General features: G+C 29.8%; 2 protein-coding genes across 2 annotated transcripts in view; one reads left to right on the top strand and one right to left on the bottom strand.

Moving 5' to 3' along the window:
* Window positions 1-153: 153 nt before the first annotated feature.
* LOC107368866 (glutamyl-tRNA(Gln) amidotransferase subunit B, mitochondrial) lies at window positions 154-2425 on the bottom strand. The gene is made up of 3 exons (XM_015936756.3): window positions 2068-2425; window positions 1398-1973; window positions 154-1340 (listed from the first exon to the last, which is right to left on the bottom strand). Exons 1-3 carry the CDS (start codon window positions 2139-2141, stop codon window positions 311-313), a joined length of 1680 nt encoding a protein of 559 aa, XP_015792242.1. The 5' UTR covers window positions 2142-2425; the 3' UTR covers window positions 154-310.
* Window positions 2426-2863: 438 nt separating this feature from the next.
* The window catches only part of LOC107368841 (uncharacterized), a 78146-nt gene continuing 69117 nt past the window's right edge, over window positions 2864-11892 (top strand). Inside the window, exon 1 of the mRNA XM_015936731.3 lies at window positions 2864-4138. Within this exon, the coding sequence (XP_015792217.2) occupies window positions 3489-4138 (650 nt within the window). The 5' untranslated portion in view covers window positions 2864-3488. The remainder of the gene's footprint in view (window positions 4139-11892) is intronic.

Here is an 11892-nt window from a genome sequence, read left to right as displayed (position 1 = left end):
CGAGGTTTGATCTTACAGTTTTTTCAACTAGCAACATCGGATAAGAACTTGTTCATCATAATGGTCTATAACACACACCTTATCTTAAGCAGATGTTGAAGAGTCTTGAATTGTATTTCTTCGGAAAACATGCGAAATCAATCAACTTGATAATTTTTTCTGATTTAAATTTATTAGGTATTTAATAACAATTTAGTTTTAAATTAACTACAAAACAATTATTTACAAATGATGAGCATCTTTCGACATAGGAAAATTTATATCAACAAAATGACTGAATAAAGATAAAGTTAATAGCAAAGTTAATGTTTTAAATTGAATCTTTGCTCGAGCCAATTAAAAAATCTTCCTCTTTATTTTGCTTATCTGCTTTAATTGCAGCTTTTTTCATGGCTTTAATATCTCGCCCTTCTAAAATTAGTTTAATTATAGTTCTAACCACATTACGAGTCGATTTTAAATTGGTTTCTTTCAAAACTCGTTCACAAAGCCAATCTATTGAATACTGGTTATTTCGTTTAGCATTAAATGCAGCAATTGGGTAAGCATCAACTATCTTCAAACAATTTTCAGTTAATTCCTTCTCATTCTGTGTTAGCCACCAGCCATGGTCTTTTACAATTTCTCGTACACTTCGCTTGTCACCATTTATTGCTAACTGGATTATATCTTGAACAATGTACATCGTAAGAACTCCCTGTTCAACCAAGTGAAATGCTTCGAGAATAAATTGCGGAGTCAGACCAACTTCATCTATTCTTACTCGGTTGTCATTGAGAATAGCCGATAAATCTCTTGCAACAAATGAACCAATTCTTGCGACAGGATAGTTAGGATTCAAATCGATGATTGAGCTAAAAAACGGGAACAAATCAGATGCAACAATCAATTGTGCGGTCTCAATGGATAATTTGAATCGATTGATTAGAACTTCTCGTTCATTATCTGGTAAACTTGGCATTGTTTCTTTGATTTTGGCGATGGAAATCACTTGATGTTCATCAATATCTGCAACATTGTTGTCATTTGATAATTCTAATGGAGGCAGATTCGGTTCAGGCATATAACGATAATCTTCAACATTATCTTTATCTCTCATAGGGAAAGTTTTTTTGCGAACAGGATCATAAAAACGAGTCTCACTGGGAACAAGTAAGCCCTTCTTTAAAGCTTCCAAATGTCTAGATATCTCAAATTCAATTCCTTTTGCTAAGCTTTGCAAAGAGTTGAGATTTTTCAACTCTACTCGATTACCAATAGGTCCATCAATGGGAGATACTGACACATTAGCATCAACACGTAAAGCTCCTTCCTCCATTTTGCAGGTTGAAGTGTCAATCCTAAGAAATAAAATTTTTTTAAATACAATGACCAATATGATGGTGAATAAATTTTACCTCGTCAAGATGTGAATAAGTTCTTTGACAAGATGATAAGCTTCGACTTGATTATACAATTCAGGTTCAAATACGAATTCCATTAAGCCAACCCCACATCTATTCAGATCAATGTAAACAGCACCAGTTTTGATGTCTTTCAGAGTTTTACCAGTGTCTTGCTCTAACTGAATTTGCCTTAAGTTAACACGTTTTATTTCGCTTTCTCGATCCTTGGTTTTTGGCAAAACAAAGTTAATATAGCCATCCGTGGCAATAGGTTCTCGTTTTTGAGTTATTTGAAATCCATGTGGGGAATCTGGATATAAATAGTGTTTTCTATCAAATAGACATTTTTCATTAATGGAACAGTTAAGAGCAATTCCACTTTTAATAGCCGATTCAACACAGTACTGATTTATAACGGGAAGAGTACCAGGTATAGATGCATCAAATAGTGAAACATTGATGTTTGGAGCACTAAGATAGTCATTTGAACTTCTTGAGAACAATTTAGAAGAAGCATTGATTTGAACATGAACTTCTAATCCAATTAAAGCCGAATAACCATCCGATAATGAAAGAGTCGATCTTTTTCTAACACAAACAAAAACAAAAAAAACTCATGAAACAAAACACAAAAGGAAGACTCAAAATCACATGAAATTGAATCATGGGAGAATAAACATACCTGAAATGTGATTTTACGTGATTTGCTACCCAGTTTAAATTAGTAACTAACCTGCTTTGCAGTTTTAATGACATTGTTTAACAGAAAAACAAAAAAAATTAAAAAAAAACAGTTTTGTAAACATTAACCCATGTGAAAGCAGCAAGGAGACTCGTTAAGACCCGGCCAATTTAAACTCCAACTTTCTAAGGGATTAACTAAATCTGGCCATTTCTATAACAAAACACAATTAGATTTAGAACCATTGACCTATTGCGTTTTAAATGAAAAGTCGAAATCTCGAAACAACAAATGATAAGGAATTAAGAAAACATTGGTTGAAAATTCACTACAAAACAAACTAAATTTGAAAATATCTAGACTAATAAATTATCCCATAGATGTCAGCCTAGTAAGCTTAGCCTATGAAGCGGGAATGAAAATGTAAAAGCAATGAAAAGTTGAACCTGTTCGGTAATATATGTTATATAATATACTAAAACCTCCCTAGGAAACTTGTTTCACTTCATGGACAAGGTTAGTATAAATGTATATTACGCTGCTTCATCTTCATCATCAACATCTTCAACTCCCAGTGACAACAAAGTGTCTCTCACAAGCTACAAATGAGAATGGATCGATAAAGTGTTTAATATAAAAATATATCTACATGTATAAGAAAGTAAAGATTGCCTGGTTAGAAGGAGATTTTGCGCTGAAAAAAAACCAGAATAGGAGAGACAAAATTGTGAGTGAGACAGAAATAGCAATTCAAAGCTGATATTGATAAAAACTCAGAATAAACTCAGTGATTGTTTCACCAAAATTGAGTGAATTTGTCTTTCTCTGGTTATATAAAACAAAAAGCAACCAAAAAAGAAGGACTAAAAAGTGAAAGAGGAAACGCAGCAAAAAAGTAAACATTGTTGTTCACTTTACATTGCAATTACGGATAAAAACATAAACCACTAACAATATCACCATAATCAACATCATTATCATCACCCTCATCAACTGTTATTTGTTAAACCATCTGAATTTATCCGTTAAACCAAACAAAATACAATTAAAACATATTAAAATTGAATTAAAAAGATGAAACCAAATCCACCGAAGTAAAATTTTCCTCTTTTCCCAATTACCTCAAACCTCTATTTGGTCAATGTGATTTTGTATATTTATTTAACCAACTAGTTTAATTGTTTATTAATTTGTGTGCCTCAATGTCAATTCAATAATCGTCAATAATATATTCAATTGTGTCTCTAACCATTAACCAGAAATGAAAATAATTGTAAAACAGGTTTCTTTACACAAGTAAAGTCGTCCATTGTTATCCCTTGTTTTACCCATTTTAATGTTTACATCTTAATTATTGTTGGTTGACATGAGACAGTTCAACCATCATTGTAATCATTCATTCCATCATTTATCCTGTCATCATGAAATCAGATCACAGTGATCCAGTTAATCAATGGATAATCTCTTTAATGTGTTCCCAACAAACACCTCTTATCAATGGATTAACATCAACTAAACATGAAGACCAGATTTACCGGTATCATGTGTTATCCCAATCTCCTGGTCATTGCTGTTTACCAACACCAACCAGACCATCACAACCATCATCTACCTCATCATCAATGTCAAAATTATCTTCAACCTTTCTGTCGCCATCATCACCTTTAAATGTGGCCATTATATTTCAACTAATATTGTTAATTATCTCCATCCCTTGGATTAATTGTGACACCAAGCAAACCAATGTAACTGCTTCATCTCACCATACTTTCCCTCATCACCATAACCATCATCATCATCATCACCATTCAAACCATGTTAACCATGTTTCATCTCGTATAATTAACCGTCGTGAATCAACTAAACAAGGTTGTCCTAAAAAATGTGAATGCATTTGGAGAGGCGGTAAATATGAAGTTGATTGTAAAGGATTAACCTTCACCAAAATACCCACAGAGATTCACAGTGATACTCAAGTGATTAACTTCAATGGTAACCGAATCAAATCCTTGGAACCAAAAATATTTCAAAATTATGGGCTAATAAATTTACAGAAAATTTACCTTTCAAAGTAAGAATAATTTTCCTTTTCAAATTTCATTCAAATGTCATCTTTAAAGCTTGTAAGTGTTCACCAATATTATTGATCTTAAATCATGCTTTGATTGATCCATGAAACTATGTAAACTGATTGTTGACTAACTAAATCATTGATTCCAACAGATTGTTAATTGAATTCTGTTAATCACTGGAAAGGCATTTTGAGAAAACCAGAAAGTCGATATCTTTTTGGACAGAACCTGAGATTGCCTGGAAAAATGTAAATTAAATTGTTGAACGAATGATGAATGTTTCACTGATTGATAATGATTTAAGCAAACAAAAGGAGGTTAAATCGTTTGAAGCAATTCAAATTGTATGCGAGAATAAAATTATTTCAGTAAACAGTTAATACTGATTTGATGGTGACACGGTGACTCTTGAAATAGCAAAATGATAAACTCTAATTCACTTTGATTGGTAAACATGATTGTTTACAAAGTGGACAATCAACATTGAATATCCTGAGGGAAAACAGCAAAAACTAAAAGGTTGATTGGAAAATGAGAGAAGCCAACTCAACTTAAATCTCAACATTAACCAGAAATTCTGATGACACAAAGATGGTTGAAACAAAGATAAAACAAGAGAAAAAATAATTCCCTTTTCAGCGACAATTGAAACTGCAAAATTGTTTTCCAATTCATTGAATAACATTTTTCCTGTTAATGGTTTCAATGTTAATAACAAAAATAATCAGTAAACCATTAAAGACTCAAACACAGATGAGAATGGAAAACATGTGAAAATGTTTTCAGAATTATACTCAAATCTTAACTCAACCCTTTTACCTATTCGTGTTTCACCTTTTTTACCCTGAAAATATTTTCTCTATTGAAAGATTGTCTTCTTTTTGTTCCTATTAACTAACTTTATTCATGTTAAAGGAAGCAAAATAAGACACAAAAAAGTATAAACATTTATATAATAGTAAGGTTATAATAAGAGATGAACACGGAAGCTTGTTTATGGATAAAAATCTATCATGACAGAAGCTTCTTTCCATGATGATCATCTTTAACCATCGATATCATCTTGATCGTGTTCAACTACATCCATTTCAACTTCACTCCAAGTTAATCACAATTAATATCAACAGAAAGATTCGTGTTCAATTAACAATCAAAGAAGAAGAAGAAGAAATAAGTAAACTTTTGACAAACAGATAATTCATTATTACACTTGATATTGATAGGATTCTCAATCAGTCTTATACAATGAAACATTTAAAAGCTTTAAACTGATGTAAAAAAAGTAAAATGAACAAAAATGTAAGCATATGAATTATTCAATACGAAAGACTGGTTCAACAAATGGCAAGAAAACAAAATGAAAATGAAAACAAGAATAATGATCAATCATGAAAACAAAAATGATTAAGTCTCTCCCATCAAATGAACACGCAATGTTATCAACATTTCAAACTTTTTTTCATCCACAAATCATTATAATAATGTTATTAACAAACAAAATATTGAAAACAAATATTACAGCTGAAAATAAACAAAAGTTGATAATCACGAAAACTCGAGTTTTATCATTTTGTTCAGCGGAAAAAGCTTCCATCTAAACTTCAAAATCCAAATCAAGATTCTTCAAAATTTCAATTTTTAATCGAAACACTTCCTCCAAGTTTTGTAAAAAAACGAATTTGATGAATCCTCCAACAGCACTTTTCCGAAGAAAATTGTTCCAATGGAATCACTCAAGAGTTTTGAATTTCTATCTTAGAATCGAAATTTTAAAAAATCGAAAAAATTTGAGTTCTTTGCATTCGATTAAAATGAGTTTTAAAATTTGTAAAAATCGAAATCAAGATTCTTCAAAATCGCAATTTTTAATCGAAACATTTTACTTCAAGTTTTGTGTGTAAACGAAAATTCAAAATATTTAAAAGAACTTTAAAGAATTTAGTTTTTCTTCCAACAGAACTTTTCCAAAGAAAATTGTTCCAATGGAATTGTTCAAGAATTTTTCATTTCTATCTCAGACTAAAAACGAAATTTCGATACAAAAATATTTCTTTTCAATATTACTTTTCATAACTAAAATGAATGTTGAACCGAAAAAAAGTTCTAAAAATCGAATAAAATTTTTTCCGTTTTTCGTTGAGAAAATTGTGACCTTTAAACAGTTGAAATCGTAACGGAATTGCAAATTGATTGAAGATAATCGTCTGAATGGAAAACAGTTGAACTTTCAATGTCAATCCCAGTGAGATTAGAATAGAATTTTTGTTTCAAATTTCTTTATTCAATCTGTTAATCATGCTTTACCCTGAAATAGTGAGCATAAAATATTGGATGAAATTTGATTCAAACTCACGAGTTGGGTCCATACAAATGATAATGATAATAAGTTTATCATGAAACAGGAAAAGCAAAAGAAGTATTGTTTTGTATTGAATACCTTTACTACAGGAAATTTAGCATCTCCGGTTACACTAAATACAGTAAATCATTTCATCTCTTTTTCAAAGTTAATATGAACAGAAAGAAGAAGAAGATAAAAAGTGAAAATTGTTGTTGTTCGGAAAATGTTGAGAATCTATTTTTTACCATTTCTCTTTCCTCTTATTGAATATAATATTTTAATGATAATATTTTGAGTTCAATTGTGATGATCATTAATGCAATGATAACAAAGTTTAACTGTAAAAATTGCAACTCTGAAAAAAAGGTTCAACACAAAAGATGAAAATGAATAAAAGTGAATTAAATCAAAACCGTTTTTTCCTCCTTTTCCTAATACTTTTAACATCATGATTGTTATGATTGTTATGATTATTATTAAATGATATTTGTTATAATAATGATAATATTAAAATGTGATATGTATTAATGGAAATGAACAGTTGAAGGGAAGAAGAATTTCAATTTTTCTCTTTTTTTTCGCCTAAAAATGAAAACAAATTGTTCTCATTACCAGCTTTGCCTCTTCTCGTTAAATGTGTTTAAAACAATTTCTGGTGAATCCGTTTTTCATTTGCTTGTTTAAACATTTCATGCTTTCCTGGTTAGGTTAAGATTGAAATGTGAAAACAATTACGTATTCAGATCAGATAAAACTTGTAAATCATAAAATAAATAATAACAGGATAGAGCCAATAATGGTAAATGTAAAGCAAAAATGATGGTTAGTTTGGTGTGAAATGTGACTCCATGGGAAATTGGTTCAAAAAGTGGCTTAAAAGTGGCTTCTTTGGTGATGTCTTTCAATGCATTTGAAATGCGAAAAAATTAATTTCGTCCAAATAAGATTCTTGTGAATGTAATCGACCATGTAAATCGCAATTTTGAAGCACAAAAATTACATTATAAACATTGAGCCATAAAGATTGGACAAATAAAAATGTCAAAATTATCATGTTGATGATATTGAAGGAAATGTATCGAGACTTTTTAAACAGCTTTTATTGCAACTTTCAGCTTTAATGCCAAAACAAATTGTGAGCAAAAATGTTTTTCGGTCGATATTTTGTCAAAATAATTTTTAAATTTCAAAATTGAAGGTTGAAAAATGTTCCATACAGAATTGTTTCAAAACCAGAAAATTTTGAATGAATTTCATTTGAATTCAAATGCAAGAGATCTCACTATTTGTCTCTTCGCTTACAGTTTGTAATTTACGATTTTTCCTCAAATTTCCATTTTATTTTTGTTTAAAATACTCAACAGTTAAGTTTTGATTGCTGATCTTCGTCAATCAATTCTATCGACGAAAAATAAGTTGCAGCTCTTCATCTGTTACCATAACTCGAAGCGCCAGGTTTAACCGAAAATCGAAGTAACTTCTTGAATAAAAGTAGAAAATTTTATTCTCCAAATAAGTGACTTTTCTGGTTGGTCATCAAAATTTAAATCGGAAGAGTTTGTTTGATGAAAAAATCTGGTTCCGTAACTACACGGAAGGCGATCCAAGTTCCAACTTTGACCTCGATTTTCTCGAAAACTGTCGATCAGAGAAATTTTTCCAGTTTTTATTTCACTGTAAGTCTCAACTCGAAAGGAAAAGTTTTTGCGTTTACTCTTTTCAGAATTGTCTCGACAGTCAAGAAAATTTTCCAGTGATATTGATGAGCGTTTTGTTTCATTTTTCAATGTTTGACTTGCACGAAAAATCTTGTCTAACATTGAGACTGTGTTCGGCGAAAATCATTTGAACTATCTTTTTGTTTTCTTTAGCTTTTGAGATAATTTCGATGAAAATCTCTATTTGATTGATCATTATTATTGAACAATCTGATGAAAAATAATCTTCAATTTTTCGGTCAACTGCTTTTTTCGTTGCCTCTTTTCAAGTATATATTTCACTTGAAGTTCATTTTTTGTGTATTCATTTCCAATACAATAGGATAATACTGTATTTATGGGTTAAGTTTATTTCAAGTTGCAATTGTCCTCAAGTTGATGACTATAATGATAATGATGGAGAAGAAGAATGATGAAGTTGGATGTGAAAAAGAGCAAAAAAAGTCGTCTGAAGAAGAAGAAGAAAAAAAGGAGAAAAAATCAGTTTCTCAGAAGTGTATTCATATCCATTTTATATGCATTTTCATTTCTCTCTCAATTTTAAGAAAAGCAAAAAGAAAACCTTTCAACTTTTTTTTCCCTCTCTTCATATTAATGCATCTTCTATTACTTCTCATTCACATTCATTTCAATATCATGACTTTGAGAATCATGTCGATTCAATGAATATTATCTCAACTCTTTCTTTTTATATGGTAAACCAGAAGCAAAAAGATACACATTTGAATGGTGAGAAGGAAAAACTAGAAGCAAAAAAAAAAGAGAAGAAGAAGAAGTTAAATTGAGAAAAGAAGAAGAAAAAATGTCAAAAGAAGAAAATGTTGAATTGGCAAAAAAGAGATGAAGGAAAAAAGTCTTTAAATGTATTCATATTTTTCCGTCAAAAAAGAGATATATTTTCACCTTGATCATTCCCCTTAATTATCATCATCATCATCATCCTTTTTCTTACCTATTTCACTATACATTTGACTGTACATTAAAATGAGTTTACCTTTTATGTCAAACCATTTTTGCATTAATACAACAGTTTAACCTTACAGTCAGATATAATACCTGAATATCACCAGGAGATGAAATAAGTTATTATCAGTTGACAGGATGAAAGGATGAAAGTAGATATAAAGATTATCAAATGCACTTTTCAATGTAAATATCATTTTTGATTTTCTGGGATTTTCTGATTTTTTTCAACAAACAAAATTGTCTTTCTTCCAAAACCAGTTGAACCATTTAATTAACTCATCAAATACGCCAATTCAGTAATTTTCATCTTTAGCTCAACAAGCATAAACTTGTCAATGATAAATTGTTTAAAGCTACAAGAAAATTGTTCAATGTTATTCATTGAAAAAACACAAAACATGAAAGGTCAAAGTAACTGAAAGTTATAAGTAAATGATAACTTTTCACTCCCAGTTTAACTGTTCAAAAGTCCATTAACTTTGGAAAAATGAGTTTCCATGCGACTCATTATCTCAACTTAATTAGCAAATGAATTATCAGCTTTTTTCTTCTTCCTTTTTCTTCTGTTCGCTGATTAACAAAAAATGAAAATACCTTAACATGTTATTAATAATATTATTAATGTTGACCTCATTTATCTTTGCCTTTTTAAATGACCAGTGATGCCAGTGCTAGGGCTGAATCCAAGTAAATTGTTTCACTTTCAACGAATAACTCGATAATTCATTGATAATTTTCATCATGTTAACTGGCAACTTATCATTAGCTTTCCACTTTAAATCTCAGTTAATTTTGGTTCTTCCTTTTCATCAGCCATCATTTCATTCATTATCAATTCATCAAAATGAATTTTTTTTTTCATTTTTGACTCAAAGACTTTTTATTAACACTTAATATCAGGAAAAGGTTGAAAGGTCATCATTATGTATCAAGATTATTCAGAATGTATGATAAATTGCTAAAAGGAAAAACTGAATCTCGAATGAACTGAAAATTAAATAATTACTTTTCAAGATTAATGTAAAGTTACAAAATTTTCATTGATTCAGTTCATTTCCAACGAAATTTCATTTCATTCGAAAATGAGATCAAATTTCAAATCTGATTAATTCTGTAAATTCTTCTCAGATTCAAAGTTTCAAATTTTATAAAAGAATGAGAACTTTGTCAACGAAAACCAACCAAATTTCATTTCAAAAGATTCTTCGAATTCTTGAAAATCTCGATTTTCGAAAATATTTGTCCTGAAAATTTCCAATTGTTAAATAATGGAATGCTAAATTCACAGTTCATGATAAACGAAACTAAAATTCCTACTAATGAATTTCGACTTTTGAAATTTTCTGCTTCAAAATATTTTCACTTCAAAGTTCTCAAGCTAAAGCTCTTGAATAGCAAGAAAAATGATTAGTCCGTGATAGTTGAATTTGATATTTCGATTAAAAATGAAACATTTTTACAGAAGCTTCGATTTGACTTTTGAATTTTCAGTCTTCTTTGAATTTTCATCAACTTATGAACTTTGTAAGAGTATAAAAAAGGTGAATTTTGAAGGAATTGAACTTCTTAAATACTCTTGAAGGTGCAATTTATTTAGTAATAATCAGCTATCAGACTGTGTGTGTGTGTGTTTATGCATATAAATATCATGTGAAACTACAAGAATCATCCACTTGACGAGTTTAATATACATCAAAGGTTAAGTAGAGCAGAATTGAAATTAGTTTGGAAAAGGCAAAGGAAAATTGCTTTAATGATATAATCACTCAAATAGCTTATTTTGCTTCTCATATTCAATGTTGAATTTGGTTCTATCAACGAAAATATGAATCAATCTTGTTGATCTTTTAAAATCAATTTTGACTGAAGCTTTTGCTTTCGCCTTGTTATCCAATGTTTCCAATCATCTTTTACTCTCAATGAATTGAGAATAATTTTCCTTTCAACTTTCATGTTACCTTTTTTGACCTTGTCAGTTGACTATTAATGATTCAATTATATTGTACTTATCAATCATTAATGACAAACTTGAATCAATAAATGGTAAAGTTCAAGAGTTGGACATTTGGATCAATCAGAGCAACTAAACATTTATTCATTTTTGTTGGCAAAATGAAATTTCAAAATGAAATTGTGTTGGATAAATGGTGAAATGGGAATTGCATGATTGACCGAGAAAACTGAGAATCTCGAGTCTTCCTTTTCGATTCAATTTCAACTATTGAATGATTTTCAAGTTTATTTTATAACGACAGTTAATGATAATATATTTGTTGATAACCTTTTCTGTTGAAATTGTTTGATTAAAGTTGACGGTTAAACAGGGAAAAGATAAATAAAATGAATGCTCTTAAAGCGCACAAGTAATACAATGTTATGTTGTCTGACCAACAACTGAATTGTCCACACATTTTATGTTTATATCTTTATCAATATATTTTTGTTTCCTTACCTGATTCATTGTTTCTCATGAGATTTCAACTCAACTCTTTCCAATAACAATAATAATAACAGTGATGATAATAAAGGTAGATTATCTTGACTGTTTCAAAGTGCTGTGTAAGTTATATAACAGGGTAAAGTTTATCAGGGAAGGAAAAAAAAGGTGAAACAAAAAATGAGAAACAAAAGTGGATAAAAAAGGCAAAAGTAAAAAAAGTTGAAATAAGTTATCAGAAGAAGGAAAAGAGTGGAAAAGTTTAGCCTAAAGACAATAAATGATACAGAA

This window comes from Tetranychus urticae, chromosome 2, assembly GCF_039701765.1.
Source record: "Tetranychus urticae isolate SD_2017Ah chromosome 2, NJAU_TeUrti_SD_1.0, whole genome shotgun sequence".
NCBI classification, from domain to species: Eukaryota; Metazoa; Arthropoda; class Arachnida; order Trombidiformes; family Tetranychidae; genus Tetranychus; species Tetranychus urticae.
This window is presented reverse-complemented; position numbering and strand designations above follow the sequence as displayed.

Excerpts from the sequence above, each read along its gene's own strand:
- LOC107368866 (XM_015936756.3), bottom strand. The coding sequence starts at position 2,141 with ATGTCATTAAAACTGCAAAGCAGGTTAGTTACTAATTTAAACTGGGTA. Across the intron at positions 1,974-2,067 it reads CACGTAAAATCACATTTCAG|AAAAAGATCGACTCTTTCAT; the intron begins GTATGTTTATTC and ends TGTTTGTGTTAG. Across the intron at positions 1,341-1,397 it reads CTTATTCACATCTTGACGAG|GATTGACACTTCAACCTGCA; the intron begins GTAAAATTTATT and ends TTTATTTCTTAG.